General features: G+C 36.8%; 1 protein-coding gene across 6 annotated transcripts in view; it reads right to left on the reverse strand.

Annotated features, from left to right (window-relative positions):
• The window catches only part of DGLUCY (D-glutamate cyclase), a 50,311-nt gene that overhangs the window by 20,015 nt on the left and 6,362 nt on the right, over positions 1-23,934 (reverse strand). For 2 of the 6 annotated variants that reach the window (XM_061998375.1, XM_061998376.1), the window contains exons 3-7: positions 6,232-6,343; positions 3,567-3,717; positions 2,700-2,898; positions 1,889-2,039; positions 243-365 (exon numbers count right to left, since the gene is read on the reverse strand). In XM_061998375.1, coding sequence (XP_061854359.1) covers positions 243-365; positions 1,889-2,039; positions 2,700-2,898; positions 3,567-3,717; positions 6,232-6,334 — 727 coding nt within the window. In that variant the 5' untranslated portion in view covers positions 6,335-6,343. Of the gene's footprint in view, positions 1-242; positions 366-1,888; positions 2,040-2,699; positions 2,899-3,566; positions 3,718-6,231; positions 6,344-6,397; positions 6,425-9,361; positions 9,411-23,934 lie in introns of those variants that run through there. The other 4 variants (XM_010205117.2, XM_061998379.1, XM_061998378.1 and 1 more) reach the window with 4 other exon arrangements.

Genomic DNA, 23,934 nt, shown 5'->3' on the forward strand with positions numbered 1-23,934 from the left:
CTTTAAAATAATAAAATGTTATGTAATTCCAGTAAGAACTTTCTTGAAGGTAGGCCTGTATATCACAATGGAAAATAGTTTTGCTAAAGTGTTTTTTTTGTTACTTGGTTAGGGTGTTTTTTAGCTTGCCCTAAAATCAAGCCTGCTAATCAGCCAACTCGCTCAGTGCACATTAACAAAAAAAGGCAAGAAAAAAAGAGACAGAAAGAGATTGAAGGATAATTTTAAAAGAGTTTCCAAACTGCAGTTGATGACTGCTTCTACTCCTGTTACTCCACAGGCCCAAAACACTGGAATATCACCAGGGTGAAGGTGAACTGGATCTCCATAATCTGGTTTGGAAAGATCTCGTATTCCCAGCAGACCTGAAATTGATAAAAAATGAAATCATGTGAAATTCCAATGAAGCAGTATTAACCAAAATTGGGGGGAAGGGAGTGGACCCCCAAACATTATTCCCAGAAGTAGCATATTTAGTTTACCTTTGAGTGTATGTCTCCAAAACCTGATCTGGTTTGTTTTCCCTTTTTATACTTGGTGAAATCAGTAAAAAATCAATAAAAAAATTTATTTCTACAACAGAACACAAGCTAGACGTGTATACTGAGATACCAACATATTTTAAGTCTTCTCTATCAACAGAAGAATTACATTCATAACACTGGCAAAGAAGAATCAATGACTGCAATGCAAAAAAAGTTCTTTCTAGAATATATTTTCCTCTGCTCTAGCTTCCTATGTTCTTTAGCTAGAGAAACAAGTAACTGCTCTTTTAGGTCTCTGGGTAGATAGCTACATCTCACTCTTACCCAGCACTTACTAATTGCTTTATTTTAACACCTACTTGTAATATTCTGGGTCATTCTAAGCACTTGCTCTCTTCCCTTGGTTTTAAGTTCTTCAGATGCTTTAATATGCCACTGTCTTTTCTGGAGTTACTGTATATAATCTGTATATTTAATTATTTGCCCTTTTCTGTTAAAAAAAAAAAATAGTGGAGACTCATTTGCCCAGTCATCTGCTCTCCTCCAAGCACTGACCTATTACTAGTTCCTCAGATTGAAGCACTCTGACCAAATATATTATTGGGGTGCGCTGTTAACCAACATCAGCTCCTTCCATGCTCTGCAATGTGATCCTTCTGTGTATTAAGCCTGTGAGTTTACTGACTGAAAACTTTGTCAGCAGAGGGAATTTTTTTTGATTTTTTTTTTTTTTTTTTAATTGTGACCTATCTTCATCTTACTGGTGCTTGGTTGATCTTTTTTTAAAAATTTTTTTCCAAGCAGCTTCCTGTTTGACAACTTTTTTTTTTTCAGTTTCCCCTTGCAAAGAATCGGCCTATGCTTGTTTGAGATGATCTTTTTTAAAAAATATTCTGTCAGATTTCTATTTATTCTGTCTTAAGTGTTGTGCTCAATGTATCCCATTCCTGTATTTTTAAAAATAAGGCAGTATTTACTTTCACAGTCATCCTCGATGACACAAAATGCATCCACACGTACTTCTTTCTGTGCTGTCACTCATTGCTACCCTGTCACTGTAATGTCTGACAGCAAGAAAGTATTCACATACAAATGAAACTGCATATATTTTAGAAATATGTGATTATACTTTTTTACCAAATCCACCCCTGCCATATAACAGAATTTATCTACATCAGACAGCTATCTTGTATCCAAGAAACCTGCATTCAGCTAATTCAAAGCCTGCTTTTTTTCTTCCCCCTCACCTCTCCCCCCCAATTCAGGTTGGTTACCATTAGAAATTATTAAAACATAATAAATTCACTGGTGCAGCTATTTCAGTCCTGTCCCTTCCCATGGTTCCCCCCTTTGTTTTTATGCACACTGAAGGGCATGCAGAATGAAAAATGAAAAGCACCGACCAGGATCACCGATGTGAACTGGTGCTCCATGGGCTTCTTTTAATTCAGATGTTGCTAGTACAGCTTCTTCCAACTTGCTTTCCGGAATAGGTCTCATTGTGACTACTAAGTTGCAGCAAAAAGTAGAAACGCTGTAGCAAGGCACAGCTGTCTGGCAGTGTAAAAGAATCCAGGGTGTTAGCAGGAATATTGAGTAATACTTCTAAAGTATTAGAAGAAATAAGTCTGAAACTTTGTGCTCTATTTTTCTTTGTTTAGAAAGCCCACATACTAACAGTCATTTTAAATCCCTTAAAATATTTCTTGGCATCCCATTGATTTTTATTTTGCTAAGATCCAGCAGTGAATTATTCCATTTTGGAGCTTCCTCATAAAGATCACTAAAATTTTCAGTGGTATGCATTTCTTGCTTTGGTATATGCAACACAGAGTGTAGTGAGCCTAATGTATTCTGAATATTCTTAGAAATCAATGGCGTGCTCCCTGTAAAGAAAGGGAGAAAGCTAATAAAAGATGTCACATGGCAACAAGATTACTTGGTCTGAATCTACACTATGTATTTGAATTCAGGGGAGCTACAGGACTCTCCAACATGCAAGGAGTAGGGACTTAAGTGGTTAGCAGTACTCATTTCTACTGGGCATATTTTACCTTGTATTTTTATAGACTCAGCGCTAGCACATGAGTGAGGTTACCACGCAGACAGGAAACAAGTTCTGGTTTTGAGTGATAGGTATAGGCATGCAATGTAAATCTTGTCAAAAGCTCAAAGGCAAAGTTACAACGAAAAACTGTGTGTGCATGTACTTACCTTATACATGCTTACATTAGATTTTTGCTCAACATTTCTTACAGGAATGCCAGCATTTTGCATTGCTTTTTCAAAAGAGAAGCTGCAGCCTAAATAGAATGTCACCATGTCCTTAAGTTGTTCAGAATATTCCTTCAGGTTTTTCACTGATCCAGTACAGGCTCCATGCTCATATATTCTGTACTGTAGGCAGTCAGTTCTGGTGAAATGTAAGTTATCACAGATTGATAATTTTTTGAAAGTTACGTGAATTATTTGAATTTACATTCATGCAGTATCAAAGCACAAGATACAGCCTAGTTTATTAATCTCTTTTCATTGCAAGCAACAGTAAAACAAGCATGTGCAAAAACCTCGGATCACCTTATTCTGCACAAAAACAGGCCAGTAAATACAACATGTTAAAAGTTTGGTATTTTTTAGGTTTTATAGGTAAATGTCCTTTATATATCTTGTTTCAGGGCTCCAAAAAGTTGGCAGCTGTTTTAAGTCTTGCTTTTAGGGTTTACCACAGGAGTACATCTTTCAAATTTCAGAGACTCTACACATATCATGCAGTCACCATGCCTGCATTACTACTAAATAAAGCAAAGGTAAAACCCTGTTATTCTGCTGTCTCAGACTGCAAAATATTTAGAAGTTACACAAAATTTCACTTTTGCATTACAGAGCTACTTGTAATATAATTATCATAACATTTCTCAAGAACAAGATAATCAGGCATAATTTCCATTCAAAGGTATAACTCCAAGAAACAAAACTTATTCAAAATGTACAACAGCAAAAGCAGGCTGTTCCCTGAAACCCTCCTCATCCCCATCAGCATTGACTGAAGAACTTTAACAAGCAGAGTTTGTCTGTAGCTACCTGATGTCAGATTCACTACTCAGAGGACATCCCCAGTCACCTGGTTTACTTCTGTACAGCAGCGGCAGGGGCCCATCATTTGCATGGCAAAACTTCTCAAAGTCATCAGCCAGGGATTTATGCAAAATCACAATATTGGCCTGTTTATAGCCTGAAATCAAGGAAGGTCGACTGACTGGTTATTAATTCAGTTTTTTGTTTGTGAAACAATAACTTTTCTATTTGGATTAGATGGTCTATAAAAAAATAACTTGAAGAAAAGTTTAGATTCAGAACTCCAGAATTAAATTAAACAACTGTTTGAAATGTTTTTTAAATCATGGATTTACTGTGTATGTTGTTACACCTAAACTAGTTGGCAGGCATGAGTATTACTAAAATATGAAGACAGCACAATTACTTTAATAAACATGTCTATGAATTTATATATAAACCATTTATTACCTAAGCTAGGAAATTAGTATTCTATAGGAAAATGCTTTACTTTCCAAATGTTAGTAGAGAGCCAAAGAAAGGCTATTGCACACTGTGCTGTGTCACCTTTTTCTTTTTTCCATTTAATATCAAGCTATAAATAATGGCTGGTCCAACAATAAACTCCTGGTATTGTGACGTTATATAGCCCGTTCTCTAGATGTTGTTTGCCTATGGACTTTTATGGTGGGATGCAATTTAACACACATAATTACAGCTCAGGACTAGACTCTTGCCTGTCATACTGAATCTCATTTGTTTCTACTGTTTCTAACTTTAAAAACTAAAATGAACAGAACTGCTACACTTTACTTGGAATAAACTTTGATTTTAAAAGGTTGTTGACTATTACCATGTAATAGCTTCTAAAGACATTAAAATGTTTGCAATGACTATCAGTGAAGAAAGCTCACATTCATTCATTTACCTAGCTAAAACTTATTTTGTAAACAGCAGCAGTTAATACCAATGCTGTTTAAATTTTCCTGCATACAAATACCAGCTGTTCAAATGCATCTGGTCTGTGGTGTATAAAACTTTCAATTAACAGTCCTTAATTGTATTGATACCATTTTTTAAAGTTATTACTGTGTCTGTGAGCAAGAGGTTGCACTTCCTTAAATACTGCAGTAGTCTGCCATCCAAGGGGGAATAAAATAGTTGAAATCAATGACCTGACTTAAAATGCTGTAGAAAATCATACTCTTGACCAAGGCTAACAAAGATATCAAAAGATAAAATTCTATTTCTGATGGAAAAGTGCAAAGCAAAAGCTGAGGGTAAGCATGTATTTACATACTGAATGTGACCACAAACTGCTTCCTTGGGAGTAGTCAGCACAGAAATTCATTTTATTACTTGCAGAAGTTACTAAATACAGAAACAGTTTCTTGCTAAATACAGTTTTGTTAAATAAACATACTAAATTTACCACTGAACAGAGTATTGCCCTCAGTTACCCCTCAACTTTATTCCCTGCTATCCACATGAAGTCCATGGGCACTTTCTACTTTGCTGGTGATATTAACAAATCCTTAAAATTACGGCTTCATGCAGTGCATTCAACTCAGCACTGAATTTAAAATATTAATCATAAATGACTGATTGAATCTGCAGGTAACTTTGAGCTATTTTATAAACTCAGGAAACTTTGTTATAGCTCCGACAACTTTACTGCTCTTCCTGATAACTATCCATTTGTTACAGATGAAAAGAGATGTTTGCCTTCCCACATCATCTTATGCATATACTTGTGTTATGTATCCGCCATTACAAATTTATTCCTGAGCAAGGCTAGTGAAGCAGGACATGCTGACAAAGCCATGTATTAATTCAACATGCTCATGTCCCAATTTAAAAAGAGCTTTTAATTTCTTTGGTCAATGACAATAAGGTCAGCAAGAAATAATTATTTTACTTGGTTGTTGTCCAACAACATAAGAAAATTTTATGGATTCTGAGAAATTCCAGTTGTCCCAGTTTTTTTAGTCTTTGCATAATGGAGCTGTATTCTCATGGTCAGAAGTCTGAAGTTGTCTAACATATAAACAATATTTTTTTCCATATTAAAACTACTGCAGTAATACATTCACTTAAAAACACGGTTGCAGCAAATTACAAATTATTAACATTATAACACATTTTCCATTAGTATTTTTCAACTTATATACTGACAGAAAAGAAAAACATAATTCTGAGACTCTCTGTACTTGTATAAAATGACTCTTAGTGTTCTTATGTTATAATAATGTGACTACACACAGCTTTGTTGATCAGCTAGTTGTCACAGTATTTTTAGTTGTTACATTTAAAATTTTATCAGAAAAATGACACAGACTTCTCTTTCTGTAAAAGTCCAGCTATGAGAGATACGACAGAAATCAATTTTCCAGAACAATGCATTCAGTTAGGGGAGTATAAAACTTTTCTTCCCCTCCCCCCTTATATTCCCACTCTTGCTGAGTCAATAATTTCCAACTTCTGTAACAAATTAAGCAGAAAATCACTACTGTAACAATACATCTCTAACTCTTCCCCAAAGTGTATTTGGTGTGCTAAGCAAAGCAAGGTCTCTGTGAAGAAGATTTTGATATTTCTGCATTCCTTCATGAACAACAACAAAAAAGAAACTGCACGGCTATGAATCCAAAATAGAGTCACTTTTGCACTCAGAGGTGTTAGGTTTACTTACCTGCCGCCATTCCAGAAGTATTACTAATACTGAGCCTGTTGGATCGGACTATTCTTCTTAGCACCTGGGGAAGAAGAGATTTCAAGCTTCCTGTCAAAACCATTTCTTCATCCTTAACAGAAAGATAATTATAAATTTAAACACAAAGCATATTTATTTTTTTTACATTTAAAACTCTGCTTTGCTGGAGAGCTTATCTTCAGTTTCCTTCTCCCGCTCCACCGAAGTTATTATCACTAAGAAATTCTATGTTACAGTTCAAAAGGCAGATCAAAGTCAAAAAGTTATTTCGCTGACATTTTATGACTACATGCAAACATTCAGGATAAAATACAAAGTTTTGCTGGCCTGTAATGTAAGAAACAGATTTCTTCACTCGCTGATAAAAATTAATTTCCTAGAGTAACCACTTTTCCAAAATCCATTGTAACTTTAAAATTACAAAAGCATAACCAGATTAACCTACCAAGCTATAATCTGTAATATTACCTTTCTGTTCAAAATACTTTTAGACAATTAGCAGTGCAACCTTGGTATAAAGAGAGAGCTATATTTTAATACATTCCACATGTATTCCATACATATTCCATACAAAAGTATTCCATACTTTTCAAATACTAATTATGTAGAGGTGAATACTCCATGGCTATTCTTCCACTGGGAAAACAGACATACAGATGTCACTTGTCATACAGTCTGGAGCAGGAATAAGTGCCCTTATTACAATCAATTTAACATATCTTTTTTTTTTTTTTTTTTGCAGTCAAGTCAAAGTTTACACAAAGTTTTTCTCTCAATCTGAACTACCTAATAACTAAAATGGGTTTATTACATCACTGTTAGGAAAAAGCAAAAAATGTCTCAGAGTCAAATGATAAGTTGACTGCTCATAAATTTAATCTTGGTTGCTTTTAAGTAAAGAAACTGAACTATTCTCCAAGTAATGAAATTACCAACCTCCAAGTGTTTCTTTAATTTGGAAGAAGCCATTCTTGATGCTATTCATAAAAAATAATAAATATGATAGATGTGCTGCTTTTTTAAAAGGATGTCTGTAAATTAATGTACAATGAGATTACAACCTTCTACCAAAAGTTAACTTTTCTGTTAAAGGTCCACAGTTTTTGTACTATAACTATGATAGTACAAAGTATCACTCTCCTAGTGGAGTTGTATGTGAAACACTTTATTATGAAAATCTATACTTCTGGCAACTCATTCCTTAATTAACTTGAAGTAGTGATATGTTTTGCATGAAATTATACTCTCATCATAGATTGTCTGTCCAAAATGTTTCCCAAAGCTTGCAAAATTGTGAAATGTTAACCTGGGTGCACTAAAATTTTTTAATTACTAGTAATCTGGTAGTTGTAGTGTTGTTTTAGACTGCAACTTCCTTTGGACCACTATTTTGGACCGTCTCTTCCTCTTTTCCCAATAAGGAAGCAAATGAAATTAAAGTGGTACATGTTTATGAATAAGAGCGCAGCCAACATAGAATCATAGAATGGTAGGGCTTGGAAGGGACCTTTAGAGATCATCTAGTCCAACTCCCCCAAAAAATAGAAATTAGAGTAGGCTTTCTGTCTTAACTCTGAAATCTTTGTACAATATTGTCAGCCAAAAAAAAAAAAACCAACCTGGACTTTTTTCTGAACTCTAATTTACTACTTTCTAACTCTTCTCATCTTTTCTGTTTTCACATTATTGCTCTGTATGTGGCACAAAAAACACTCTTCATTACAAAATCATGAACAATTCCAAATACATACTCTAAAGATAACAAGAGATTGGATTAGGAAATACAGTTGAGCTCTGATCCAGGCCTATAATGGTCATTTTAAGAGACATTATTCTTACTGCAAAGTCAATTTCTAACACCAATCTGGAATTATTCATTTAAAAGGTTTTGATGTCGATACAGTGATCCTAATAAAACATCTAATGTTTGTTCATTAGATTGTTGGGTTTTTTTTTCTGAGCATCTTTGAAACCACCTAAATAATCTATAGGATTGATGCCTTTAAAAAACATTTGTTTATTTGGATTTGAAAGGTGGTCTGGAGTTCTAGAAACTTGTTTGGCAAAAAAGCTGTCTTCAGATAGGTGTTGCCTTGGTCTGATATTGGGCAAGCTCAATTCTTCCCTTGTAAAGCGTGTGCCCAGTAGCAGAAATAGAACTACCTATGAGATTTTTATCAGAAAACATTTAGGGGCCTAAAAGTTTACAAAGTTTTTAACTTTGTATGACAGCAAGTAGCTAACAAGTTACTGTGAATAACCGTAGTGCCGAAATGGTAGAAAAAAGAACCTTACAGACACACTTGCAATAGTAGTTCCTATTTGTGAACCTGGCCCCTAGCTTCAAAGCGATATAGATTGTTGATGACTGGTTAGGAAGTGAGTACTTTAAACATTAACCTCGTATAAAAGCCAACTGACTCAGATGAGAGATAGAACTCACTTTATGACCATTTGCTATCACTAAAGTCTCTGTGGTGATTTTATAAAACTGCCGTGAAAATCCAATACAAATAACATTCTGAGTTAAAACTTTAGACCACTCTATTTGTTATACATTATCGGTAATATACTGTGAAGCTGTTTTTCTTTATTGGTTACTATTATTGGATAGACAATAAAAACTATGAGACACTTATAGTAAAATCTAGCTTTTGCTATTTGATTTCTTCAGAAATTGATAGTTTCTACGCAGTATGCTGTTTCCTGTGCTAGAGGGCATTGTCAGGTTTAGATTCTCCAGTCATATCTAGAATCTCCTGGAAAATTGTTGGAGCCATCATGACCATGGCCTGTTTGGAATATCAAGAGAGAATAATCAACACAACACAGGTCTTTCAGTATCTACTCCACTTTGTCCCATTGAGATATCTAATGAAGCGTATAGACTGGTTTCGTGGAGCCCTCAAGCAGCACTCTAACTAGATGATTTGGTACAGTTGTAACCAGTTAGCCATATCTGTCCCCTAGCAGAGGTTTTTCAACTTTTTCTTCTGAGATACTATTATCTGAAACTGTTTTCTCATGGCAACATACTCTCTCATGATACAGATAAGACAGGGTGCAGGGTGTTAAAAAGCCCTTAAGAGAAACTGCTGACAGAGCTTACGAGATGGTTGTTGGGCCTGAGGCATCCAATGTGGTGTCCCTTCACGAAATGATTCTAAGATGTGGGTTGTCTTCAGTAGAAAGAACCTTAAAACAGAATAGATAGAGTCCTAGCTAACCAGCATTTGAAAATAAGGTCATTTACTGGCTACATAATAACAAACTCCATACTGAAAGCATCTAGTTGGAAAGAAATCTCATTCTAAGTCATGTTGCTCACATCAGCCTCCCGGATTTATGATATTAACAATCAATATTGTAAAGCTTTGAAGCACTGAAATGTCAAGATCACTCTTAAAGAACCTTCTCTTAAACATTTGGTTCCACATTAGAAGCACAATAAAAACTTTCTTTTTAGAAGTTTACATGAAGGTTCAATGTATTTCATGTGTATTTTGAGTTTTGCATACTGAACTTAAATGAATAAATATTACAATATATTGCTCTCCAACACATTAAGACAGTAGTTACTATTGATTTTTCAGCACTTTCAGATCCTGACAAGCATGATGAGACTTGATTGATGGAAAGAGACAACAGTGTACAAGAATGATCTGTAAAAATAATGTGAGGATCTGAGTGATCAGCCAGTGATGGCAGTATGCCATATGCTGTATCAGTAGCTCAGAATAGTGAATCCACTGGTCACAAACAATATTGTATTGAAATTACATTATATTACAGAGATATATAAATTCATGAACAAACCCTTTTCTTTGCATCAAAGGGGCACTTAGGAAGTACAGATTTGGCTTGGAAGTACCAGCTTTGGTAAAAGTTCTAGACAGATCTTGGGTCTGGTTTTAATAAATAATGTAAAATTGTTAGGCAACATCTTCATTTAGTATTGTTACACCAGTAGAGTTAAGCAGATACACATTACCTGATTAATTTGGCCCAGGTGATTTGTAAAATACTCTGTTACCTAGACAATAATTTTCAAGAAGGCCAGATTTGCAGGGTGAATACATTTTTATGCAGAAATTGTGATCAATTGTTGCCATGTGAAGCTCTAAGTCATTAACCACTTCTAGGTACTGTTCTTGTCATGCTAGTTGAGTATGAGTGATTGTGCAATGAGGTGCTGATCTTGGCTGAGGTGATTGGAATGGGAATGGTTCTAAGCCTAATCTTTATAACCCGATTGTAAAGAACATGCTGTATTTTCCCTGAATCCCATAACTTACTCTAATGAAAAGGGTACGTTGAGAGCAATGTTACTTTATCCTGCTAAATATCCTTCTTACTCTCAAGAGGTATACCCTTGCCTGTCATATCACTCAAAGATTCACTAGTTTCTATCTTTAAACCTTATCTAGTGAAAAGGGTAGTTACTGTACACCAAGTTAAGAGTTAAATATTCAACAGGAATGCTTGGAAAAAGTGAACAATACCATGCACCTCTGCCAAATAATCTACAGCCAAACATGAACCAACAAAAATGCAGTGCCAGACAAGTATTAATAAAGAGATTGCTTTGTCTTTCAGGTGACTTATGTGATGGACAGAGTAGCCTCTTTGCACCACTCCATTGTTTGCATGTCCCAGGCTTTTTCTTTTTTCCTCCTTTCTTTTGTTCCCAATGTGCCTCTGTTTCTGTCTTTTTCATCTCTTAGTTCAGGTCTCTATCTCAAAGCTGGATTGACTTTTGTAGGTCTTGGTTTCTTGGTTTGTCCGACTGCATCCTCTGGCAATATGGGAATTTGAATGCCTTCCCTCTTCTCACTAGCTCTTTTTAAATTTATATACTTGCTGAATCAGTTTTACCTTAAATTCTCTCCCAGTTTTCAACCTTAAATGAACTTTTCCTGGCTTTCAGCTGAGACAAAATAACCTAACTTCTGAAAACATAAACCACAATAAATGCACAAATGGTTTCCCAGACTTTTAAGATGCAGGCTCCTCTGAACCTCAGTGTCTCAGGGTATATATCTGGGAAGTCTGGATGCTTTTTAAGAAGGAAATCTTAAAGGTCCAGGAACAGGCTATCCGCATGTGCTGTAAGACAAGCTGGAGACAAAAAAGATCAGCCTGGCTGAATAAGGAGATTTGGCTTAAAATCAGCGAAAAAAGAGAGTTTATGGCCTCTGGAAGAAGGGGCGGACCACTCACAATGAGTACAAGAACATTGTTAGGTTATGTAGGGAGATAATTAGAAGGTCAAAAGCCCAGCTAGAAGTCAAATTGGCTTTAGGGGTAAAGAGTAATAGGAAAAGTTTCCATAAATACATTAACAGTATAAGAAAGACCAGGGAGAGCCTCCATCCCCTGTTAGATCCAGAAGCCTATTTGGTAATGAAAGATGAGGCTAAGGTGCCTAATGCCTTCTTTGACTCAGTCTTTAGTAAATAGGAGCATTTCCACTTGGAAAAGTCAGCCCCCCAAGCCCAGAGACAGGGGTGAGGAGCAAAATGTTCCCCCTACAATTCAGGAGGAGATGGTCAGTGACCTGCTGCTCCATACTGATGTGTACAAATCTATCAGGCCAGACGGGGTACATCCTAGAGTGCTGAGGGAACTGGCAGGGTTGCTTGCCAAGCCACTGCCCATCATTTATCAGCAGTCCTGGCTGACTGAGGAGGTCCCATCTGATTGGAAGTCAGCCAGTATAACACCCAGATATAAGAAAGGACGGAAGGATGACCTGGGAAATTACAGGTCTGTCAGATTGACTTCAGTGCCTGGGAAGCTGATGGGGCAGACCATCCTAAATTCTATTATACTGCACATGCAGGACAACCAGGTGATCAGGCCCAGTCAGCATGGATTTATGAAGGGCAGGTCCTGTTTCACAAACCTGATCTCCTATGACAGAGTGTCCTGCTTGTTGGATGAAGGAAAGGCTGTGGATGTTGTCTACCTTGACTTTAGTAAGGCATTTGACACTGCTTCCCACAGCATTCTCTTAAACTGGCTGTTCTTGGCTTAGATGGGCACACACTTTCCTGGGTGTAAAACTGGTTAGATGGCTGGGTCCAAAGAGTCGTGGTCAATGGAGTTAAATCCAGTTGGCAGCCCATCATGAGTGGTGTCCCCCAGGGCTCAGTGCTGGGGCCACTCCTGTTTAACATCTTTATTAGTGATCTGCTTGCCCAAGGCCAATGTCATGACTTACAGTAAGGCCAAGTGCCGGGTCCTGCACTTGGGCCACAACAACCCCCAGCAGCGCTACAGGTGTAGGGAGGAGTGGCTGGAAAGTTACCAGGCAGAGAGGGACCTGGGAGTATTGGTTGACAGCAGCTGAACATGAGCCAGCAGTGTGCCCAGGTGGCCAAGAAGGCCAATGGCATCCTGGCCTGGATCAGGAACAGTGTTGTCAGCAGGAGCAGGGAGGTGATCATTCCCCTGTGTTCGGCTTTGGTGAGGTCACACCTTGAATACTGTGTCCAGTTTTGGGCCCCTCTCTACAAGAAGGGCATTGAGGTGCTGGAGAGGATACAGAGGGGCTACCAAGGAAGTTGTAGCAAGGAGAGTAGGGGTTGGTCTGTTCTCCCTAGTAACAAGTAATAGAACAAGAGGAAATGGCCCCAATTTGCACCAGGGGAAGTTCAGTCTGGCTATGAGGAAGAATTTCTTTACTGACAGGGTTGTCAGGCATTGGAACGGGCTGCCCAGGGAGGTGCTGGAGTCACCATCCCTAGAGGTGTTTAAGAGACGGTTGGATGTTGCTCTTACGGAAATGGTCTAGTGGTTGATAGGGCTGGGACAAAGGCTGGACTTGATCTTAAAGGTCTCTTCCAGCTGAAATGATGCTATGATTCTATCTATACCTACATGTAGAGATAGATAGATAGATACGTAAATCCCCTTTACAATATTACAGATAGGCTTGGATTAAGCATAGTTTTTCTAGCTATTTCCTGTGTAATTTTTGAAAGCAGAACCACCAGCTAGCCTTACGAAGTTATTTATCTTTTCATTAAAGTATTGATTGAGCTATAGTTCATGAGGTGTTTTTAAAATATGAAGAGCATAACATCTTTAAAGAAGGAAGTGCAGTAAAAAAAACATTTTGTATTATTTTAGAGCTTTCAAAATTAGAAAGTGAATCTGTAAATTTCACAGATCTTTTAAATATGAGCATAGATTCCTTCCAGGCCCACATTGTAGATTATTCATTGTTCAAGAAAATGGAAAAATGTCATTTGAGTGTCAGAAAGATTACACTTTGAAATGCAATGGGTATGTCCATATCTCTGTGATAAACCACACCAGAAAAAAATCAAAATATTAAATAAAAAAATATATAATAACACAAAAGGATTGCAATATCTTTCAGAAGTGTAATGAAATAAAACTAAAAACAAAGAGTATTTCTGCAGTTTTAAAAATGCATCACCAGAAAATAAACAGCCTGTAAAAAGTACTGGCTGGGTAACAAACAAATTGATTTGCAAACTGCAAAGCAATTAATACCAGTTTCTGATGGCCTAGATTACAGGCCTATTTCTCCGGTGCTACTGACACATGAATAAGGACATGGTTTAATTCAGTGACTTTTCAAAGTATAATCTGCAGACTTGCTTGCTAGGAGCTCAAAGACTTAGAAAATACAATCTTGCATTGTTTATACCACTTTTATCCTATTTTCAGTTTAAAGTTTTATAATAAGAATGGGTGGTGGAATGTACAGGTTCATTAGCCAAAAAAGTGCAGGGGTCCCTACTTAACGCTGCATGGAAGGATTTTTCAGTTATTGTCATACAAATAGCTTACCCAAAGCTGCTGCTGCACTAACAGGAACAGCAGGGTAATCTGAGCCATTACATGGGCTGTCTTTACTCATACATAATGGAAAGTAATCTAAACTAATTATAATCTAACAAATCCTTAGTGTACTATGCCTTGCCCTAGTATGAACATGGTTTAAAATGGCCAGCTGTTTAATCATCAAACTGGTTTGAAATTCTGCCAAGAGACTTCTGTGAAAAGCATAAACTTCTCTGAAAATTTACTCCATTTGATTTTCCAACCACGTCTCAGTTATACTTGTGATGTTTTATTTGAAGAATCAATTAATGATCCCTTTTCTCCATCTGCTATGAATCACTTCAAAGCAGAAAAGTGCTTTGTGTATCATTCCAAAGAGGAAGCACTTTGTCTTATTTTCAGACAGCAGTTCATCCAGCAAATTAAGATTTAATTTTACATTTGAAGCACAGGGTATTTGCCTTTGAAGTTTTATGCACCTTTAGATGAGAGCTGCAAATAGAAATTTAAATTACTTTCCATTAGTGTTTTCTCTGCTACTTAAGGCAGGTAGCCTATACTCAGGACCCTGCAGATTGTGTCAGGATGAGAAACTGATATTAGAATCAATGTATATTTGATGCAATCTTGTTTATTTGCAAAAAAAACCCCAAAAACCATACAACATTTAGTTTCCACCAGTACATTAAGAACAAATAACAGAAAGCAATTTCAGTTTGCACTGCGTGTTATTGAGGCAAGTCTTGCACACACTCCCTGAACTTCCAGCACTGCATCTGCATTATTTTACACTCAGCTTCTGCTCTGGGACATTTTTTTTTTTCTCAGGTGGAGAAATATGGGCAGAGACTAGAGCCCTTGTGTGGGTACAATCTATAGAAGAACTTAGCTTAGGCTTTTTATCCTGCAAATGATGAGGTCTCATGAATTCAAGCATTCTTCCAACTCCTTGGGTCCTATCTTTATACCTACATACCTTGCCCCATCATCTTACAAAAATATATGACCAACAAGCTTTAGAACAGCCACCTCATTTACGGGGACCTTTGGCGAGATACATTACATAAGAGGAGACAAGGACCTTCATCAAGAGTTAAAATCATCACTTTTATGCCTTTCCCTTTGCTGACAGGAATACTCAACAGCTGCATTAAGAAGAGACAGAAAATTACCTACAAGAGGTTGTTTTTATATAAGATGACAAAAAAGCTTATTCAACTTCAAGAAATTTAAATAAACCATGATGGTGGTATTTAAATACAGTTACCCAATCTACAGAAGATCTTTAGAATTGCTCCACTATTCTCTGGGCTGGACAGAGCTACTGTTTTGGCCTCTTCTGGCACTGAGACAGCCCAAGGATGCAGGAGGACCTTGCCTGCAGGCTACTAATGTTAGCCTCTCAGAGCAACATCAGCCACGTAGCAGAGTATTGCATGCTGGAACCAATTAGTATTGGCTGGATAAAAACTCCTGAAGTGAGGAAAATTTTTCTTCACTGTCTTGCTCATGGAGAATGAAAGTGGAAATCCACAGGACAAAGTACAGTGACTTGTACTGCTTTGTTTGTAGGGCAGCAGCCACAGGTGCTTACTTGGATAAGAAAGTATGTTGCTACCTAGGTTACACCCAGTCACATCATGCATGGTCACAGAGCTGACAGAGTGCCCATTCTTTCCAAGGAATTTCATCTGAAAGCAAGCAGGTGAATGATGTTCTATTCCCTTCACACTATAAAAATATCACCACACTCCCCAAAAAATGTGCCATGCTCCTGCTGTCAGGTCATCCAGGCTAGCTCCAAGTTTATGCTATTTCTTTTTGGTTTACTTGTCTACCAGCAGATGTTAAGTCACTGCATCCATTGTTCCTCAACAAACAATTCACCTCATATATGGTCACTTGCAGCCCATATATTTCAGTAGAAATAGTGTCCTTGAAATGTGGGTGTCTCAACAGGCTGTGTTTGGGGAACCTCTGGTGAATTATACCTCTCCAAACACTACCAAGCACAAACATCTTTACTTCCACAAATACCTCTGATGGAGAGACACTGACCTTCATTGTTTCACTCCTTCAGCTGTTCGAAATACTGTGAACAGCTCAAAAGGACTAAGTATGATTTCCCTAAAAGAATTCATGGCAGTGCTATTTGGATAACCAGATGAATGAGTGGCAGGCTCAGCAAGAATATCTCACTGCAACTTGCAGAAGTGTAAATGAAGTGCTGTTATCAACTGTGCTATGTGATGACAAAAGGTACACTCTTGGACTGCTATTTTAGTTTGGAGCATCTACACTACCCACATACTAAATGTTATTCTGCATCAAGGATGTCTGGACAGCTTTGTTCTGCAGCACCCATTCTAATTGGACAGGCTCCATGAAGTTTCAGACAAATTATACTGCATTACTGTTTTCATTACTGCATACCTGACTACTATGGTGTTATGTAGCAGCTATAGTTGCCATGATGATCTGGAAATTACCCTTGATGGTCTATTTAGTGCCAGCCAGGCACCTGCAGACATATCTTAACTCTACCTGTAAGATAGAAGAGCCTGACTGACCAGCACTGAATCGAGCAGCATGATGAAAAGGAATAGAGCTAAACAGCAATATCAATAAACAGACATATACTCTAAGGCTGACAATTACTACAATTCCTATTGAGAATAAAGTGCTGCTTTGTACCTAGTGAAGATGCCCAAGCTCTAGAAACCCCAGATGTTACATACTTATTTGCTAGACTGCATCACAGAGCCCATAAATCACCAATGAAAATGTTCACCATCCTTGAACTTGTGACCAAGAAGTTGCAGAATTAGTCAGTTATAGTCCTGAACAGCCAAAGCACCCTGTGATGGGACCTAAATGAAGACCTTATATGTCATGCATAGTGCTTCTTCCCCTGTCTATATAGAGACGAATATGAGAATCTTTGAGGACCTCAGCTTGACGGTAACATGGGGGATGGAAGACATGGATGATATGGCAGTTCAGTCAAGCAAATGAGCTGATTGTCCAGTTATCAATAGGAATTGAGAATGAATTAGTTTTACAGACAAATTGCAATCACACTGACCATGGGAAGAAAGGCTCTGGAAATGGTATGTTGGTGCTCCAGAATACCAACAATGCCTCCAGTTGCCCTCTCTATTTCTGAACCCATACCAGTCATTCAAAATCAGCATATGATGTAATCTCACTGAGCAACCATCCTTATCCAACAGAATAATCTTTGACAAAACAGAGAGTTACCCTACAGCCATAGGCTGCAATGGTGCCAATTATCTCAAAGAAAGACAGGAAATCCCCAAATACTCTTACACTTTTCAATTGAGGGAAAAGATACAAGCCCTTATCAAACTGTCACGGACAGCCTGACAGCATGTGGATGGTTCTGATGCAGTCATACAATCATGGTATCCTCAGAGCATCACCATTGGTGGCAGCAGCACCACGGCTGTGCATCAAGTGCAAAGGAGAAATTTAGGAGCTCTGCTAGGCTTGGGTCCTAACACAGGTCATAGAAAGAGCTTCTCATGTAAGTTTCTGGTTACAGACTAGATCAGGTATTGGATGACTAAATGCTGTCACTCTCAGCTATTCAGTGGTTTATACAATACATTACTGCATACAGTTAGAGCACACAGAGTGAGTACCTCTAACCACTGCCTTTATGTGCAGTTTCAGCAGAAAGCTCAAGATATTAGAAAAACACACAGTTCAACTTTCTAGCTCATGGAATTAATCTGGAACTTTTTTCTGTTTTTTCCTATGTTCCATAGGTAAACAGAGTAAGACCTGTAGGCTGATCACCCTCATACCTTTTATCACCATTAAAATATCTTTAAAAAGCAGCTTGGTGTTAAACAGATGACTCATAATGCTGTAGGATCAGTTAGTTGATTTGAGAGAGATGTTAATGTCATAATTTTGATTTTCATTAACAAACTACAAGAAGATAAGGGCTGAAAATGTCTTACACATCTATCATCTCATTTTATGTTTTTAAAATACAAATAGGCTACAGAGGCTGGTATATCTTAGTGTGTCCTACTTCCAAAATTCCATATTAATACAGACTTGAGACCATATTCTGTATTGATGCAACACAGAAGAAAATTTAAGCTATTACTATTTTTTGTGTGTTTATTTAGGGCTTGTTCCCAGATATAGTTGTGTTAATAGGTCTTCTTATGTTAATATGTTAATACACATAAAACCTGTTTCAGAGTTTACAGTTGAAGGACTCAAATGTATAGTACTTCTATGAACATGAGTAACAGAGGTAAGTACTTAAAGTAGTCCTATAGACAAGGACAGAGGAAGTGCTTAAACATTTGTTATATTGTACTGCATCTGCATAAAAGTCTGCATACAAGCTTTATAATATACACAGATCTGAGTGAAGAAAGATGTGACAGAAGAGAAAAATTTAAGACAGGAAACGGTATAAGCAATACATACAAGGAATATACATGGTTTTTATAAACACATGGCCATGGAACAATATAACATCTTTGATATAAAATGTTATAATTACTATTGGTGAGTTTGGAAGTGAGGTTTAGTTCTGGTTTTGTCTGCTCTGTTACTGATCTTTTTTTTTTTTTGTTCTCTGTATACATGCCAGCTATGCAATTGCAATGATGTACCACAGCTTCTATTTAGGAGGTGCCTTAAGAAATTAAATTTTGAATAACCATATTTCTTCTCGGATTTTTTTTCACATAACTTATTATATCCTAAGTATGGAGAGTGTTCTAACATTTACCTTATTTTGTTTTCAGATGGGAAAAGACTCCTGTCTTGTTTGAGCATTAGGTCTTGATCTGTCTGAATTTTTCTCCTTCTCTGTAATGCATTGTCACTTGCCATTAGATCATAGATTCTTAAGAGTTTCATGGTGCAGAATTAATGCATTAATAAAGTCCAAGTAACTCAAAATATTATTACAATAGTATTCTTCAGAAGACAGGATTAAAGCTACATAAAGGCCAGTATCCTGACTTTAATAGTGGCCAATAACGCACACCTATGGAAAATCAGAGCAATCATTGATGAAATGTAGCTGGTATATCCTTCCAGCATTCCATGACATTCAGGAACTTCTGTGCTGAGGGTGATTTCTTTGTTTGCAGAGGTTAGTGTAAAAACTGATAGTCAAGTGGATTTTATCCAAATAACTGCAGTTTGCAGTGTATCACCTGGATTCCACTAGCTGCCTCCTAAATGAATTTACTCGAGGAACTGTCTATATGTAAAAGCTAAGAATTTTGCATGGATTGTTTTATTAGGATTCTAGTTCCAAAGCTAATATGTTTGAAAGTAACTAAACTATATTTATATTAGAACACACTCTACAAACACAAACATTCCTTTAATCCTGATTCCATAAATATATATCCTCTTGAGACAAATATCTTAGAAGAGTGTTCCAAATACAATTAATCAGCTCTTACAGGCAACATCTTCTTCCAAAGAAGGGTCATACTACACAGTATATGCAGTGAAAAAAGACAAGACAAATTAAAAGCACTCAGCAGCTTTAATTAATGGGCTCAAAGTCTAAATGTACAATTAAAATAGAGCATTCACATTTGCAAAAACTGAACTGTGATAATCTGAGTTTTGTCTCCAAAAGATTACTCACATGGGCTTTTGGTTGTGGAGGAAAGGGAGTAATGAGTTTGGTTCAAACCTAGGCCTACTTAGATAGCATCTCTTTTAATACAGTCAGTATGAAGACACATTTTTGGGACCACCTATAATTTTGAAAATATTTAGAATCAACATTTTTTAACAGAAAAAGGTAAAGCTCCGAAACAGATAATTACTCAGCTACTAAACAAAAAAACATAAATCATATAGAGCAGGGTATATTGTATGATATATTGTTATATCATGCAGATCAGGGAGTATTTTTTAATAACATGCAAATTTGGACTGCAACAAGTTCCACTAAAATATAAAAAAACCCTATTTTACTCTGAGAGTGACGGAGCCGTGGCACAGGCTGCCCAGAGGGGTTGTGGAGTCTCCTTCCTTGGAGGTCTTCAAGACCTGCCTGGACATGTTCCTATGCGACCTGATCGAGGTGAACCTGCTTCTGCAGGGGGGTTGGACTAGATGATCTCTAAAGGTCCCTTCCAACCCCTATCATTCTATGATTCTATGGAGGCACATTATCATTTGAATATAGGCTGAAGATGTTTCTCACTACAAAAAGATGAGAGGTTTCTAATCAGCTAAAAGGAAGATAAGCAGGCATAAGTTACTAGAACCTGCTATGATTTCCAGTCAAACTGATGGATTAAAAAAAATAGTTACTACTACTAAAACATTTGAAAAGGTGACAGTAGCTAATGACTTTCAAACTCCATTTCCTACTAATGGATTTTGCTAATGGAAGCTTCTTCTCTATTCTCTTAATACTTGTATTTGAAAATGAACTGATTTTGACATAGAAAGTTTGGTATACAAGGACAATTTTGACTCTGTTAAGCACTTCAAACTGCAGATACATGAGATATACAATCATTGTGTCCATGGGAAAAATCAGAAATAATACAAGTTCATTGGAGCATGAAAACACAAGATTCTCACAAGAAGTGAGAATTTCTTGCTTGACATTGAAAATGCAGCTTACGAGAAGGCACATAAAAGAATATGAAACCATACATAAAAATTAGAAGATCTGTGTCCTACTGATTAAACAATAAACATTTTGGGGTTTTTTTTCCCCATTTACTGGAAAGCTTAAAAATTAAGCATTCTGAGTAGATCCAGCTTCAGTTTGGAAAATATTACACAATATTTTCCACTCCTTTTGAAGAAAGAGGGATCAGTACTTGGTTTCAAACTCTAGGCAAGAAAAAAAGTGTCTGCATATATATATACATAAAATATATATTCATTCATTCCATGACTGATCACATAAGCCAAACTGTTCTCAGAGTTATTTTAAGACTGCATAATACAGAATAAAAGTTCAAAATGGGTATCTTATAGCTCAAAGAATACCATGATCTGTATGTGACTGTTGCATGGTTACTAAATATACAAAGGAAAATATGCAAAACAAAGTATATTAAGCAGGTATTGTTTAGGATTTAATCTATGTATATTAAAAATGGCTAATATTAACAGAAATGTATCGAACTTCGGTGACCTTGAGTTCATGAGTTCTGCAGAAGTCACAGATCTCAAATGTTCTTTCTCAAAAATAAACAGGAAAAAGAGGATCTAATGCTTAGATATGGGCCATTTTGTTCCCAATGGACATGTATTTTTGATGGACAACCAATTTCTGACCTTTAGAGTAATTATCAGCTACAGATTAAAAAAATCAAACTTTTCCTAGTTTTTAGTTAAGCTTGAAGGACATTCATCATAGCACAGCAATGAGAAATTTGGGGGGGGGCGGGGCACCTTTTTGGTTTGGGTCTATTTATTGCTCACCTCAAAGGAATGCCAGCAAGAGCTCTTCACCATTACTTCAGTGTGAAGTAAACTCTTAGCTGCACTGGACACTTGTCCTGTGACTAAAACCATGCATTTTTAATTACAGATTGAAATTTTTGCAGAAAATAACCTCAATACCACCTATAAAATAGCATTTAGAATGAATTAATTAGTAATGATTTTTTGCAATAAATCAGAATGCATTTGTGCCGCCCTTGAAACAGCTTATAAATATTGCAGATAACTTGACCATTGGGATATTAACTGCATGAATATGTGGACTTAATAGGTAGATGCAAAACAAGCAAATAACCAGGAAAGACAAGAGATACATCTCTCCAAAGTAAATTGCAAAAGATTATCAATGAACATTCTATGAACATAGAATAGTAATATTATTAATAAGATGGATAGATAGACTTTCTTTTAAATGTTTTGGGTTTATGTTGTTCTAGACAAGGCTGTTTTCTGTACATGATTTCAATATTTGTCACTTTTAACAATCTCAACAGGAACAAAGTTTCCAAAACAGAACAGCGCAATCAATAGGGCCAAAATAGACCGAATTCTAGCCCAAAGCTTCAACTATATAAGAGGATACACTGTGAAGTTCCGATACAGAGAGGTAAAAGCTTTAACAGGAAGACACAAGTGATGACGTGCAGATGTGCAGTATCACCTGCAACTATGACAATAACATCCTTGACTCTAGCTAAAGACAAATGAACATTGCAGAGGCAGGGAGCTGGGAGGAGAGGCTGCTCTCCTAGCGTATGTGGGTGGCGTGACAAGGCATTAATTTCTGAAGAAAGAGGCACTGGGAAGATGAGGTAAATGTTGCCTTTGAGGACGAATGATTACTTTTTCATGGGATATCTGAAGTCAGAAAAGGTATAGAAAAGGCTGAAGAAAAGCATGGACTGACTTGCAGCACAAGATTAAGTAAAGGATTAACACTCGCTCTGTGTTTGTCGAAAGCAGGGAAACTCATGACTTTTGGATAAATCCCTTCATCTCCTCCCTTTATAGCCATCAAAGGACAGCACTCCAGGACTGCTGCGGGTTTGTGTCCAACTCCAAATGTTCTATAATTTTACTTGGGTACTTGCTATCCAAAAGCAATTTTTTTTGTCTTACGTATACACCAAAGCAGCATTTCATGCTTGCCCACTGCTTTCAATCACATAGCTTTCTAAATAAAAATCTTGTCACACAGTGGAACAGTTTAACCAATTTACTACCTAAAGACTTAGGAAAACAATGGAAAGTATCTCACAACAACTCACTAGCACCTAAAAGAAAAACCAGCTTTGGTGGGGAGACATTATAGCCCATGTTGCAGATATCTGTTACTCAGAGAATGAGTGATTAAGTTGAAATGATACCCTAACTTCTCTGCATATTACAAATAGTGCTAGGAATCTGTGGGGTTTGCCTCATTTGACTTTCCATTTTGAAGATGCATCTCACTGGAGTCACAGGAAGGCAACACTTAAGTCCAATGGGAAGCAAATTACTTGCTACAGAATTTCTGTAGTGACATGGTGGATTTGGTGTAATAAAATGTGGTTGAATAGGAATGTGTTCTTTTGAAGGTGGAACAAGATGTGGTATTAGTGTAAATCTTCATTAAATCCCAGAAAATGCACGGAGCTGAAGGGGTTGAAGTAGCTCAGAGTTAATGGAGTTATTTACAATGTCAATAATCTGCACTGCTGTAACATTCTTCATCAATATATTAACAAGCAGTCACAACAGAAAAGTAACTTTGAATGTGACATGTAAAGAGGAGGATGCCAAACCTCACTCTTAGCTGGACTTAATAAATGACAGCCAAAGGAAAATTGATTTATTTGCATAAAAGGCTAACACTTCAGAAAAAAATCAAATAACGAGGAATTTGCAAAAGGAGTATAAAATGCCTTCTGACCAAATGAGGTTTTGATAACTTTTTTTAAAGACTGTGACAGCAAACAGTTTACATTAGAAAATAAGTGTATTGAAAGTGGAGATTCTAATGTCTAAATAACCTATGTTTCCCCCATAGCCTTTTATCAAAGAAAAATAAATGAGGCTGTGCAAGGTTGTGCTGAGCAGCTCAAAGAACTTCTAGTGTATGGTGCACAACCTGTACCTACTGCAAACATTTTACTGGACATTTTGAGGTGGGGGAACTAGGGCTTTACATTTTGGATTTGCTGAAGAAACAGGCAGATCCAACATTAGCATTGAGGAGGTAAAAGGTATCAATTTTTCACTGACTTTTTAACTAAACCATGGGTCATTAGATGCAACTAGCAAATGGCAAAGTAAAACCAAACAAATGACAGTCTTTATTAACAGACTTCACAGTTAAACCTTAGAGGTTTCTTATCACAGTTTGTCATAACACTA

The sequence above is a fragment of the Colius striatus genome, chromosome 6, assembly GCF_028858725.1.
Source record: "Colius striatus isolate bColStr4 chromosome 6, bColStr4.1.hap1, whole genome shotgun sequence".
Lineage (NCBI taxonomy): Eukaryota > Metazoa > Chordata > Aves > Coliiformes > Coliidae > Colius > Colius striatus.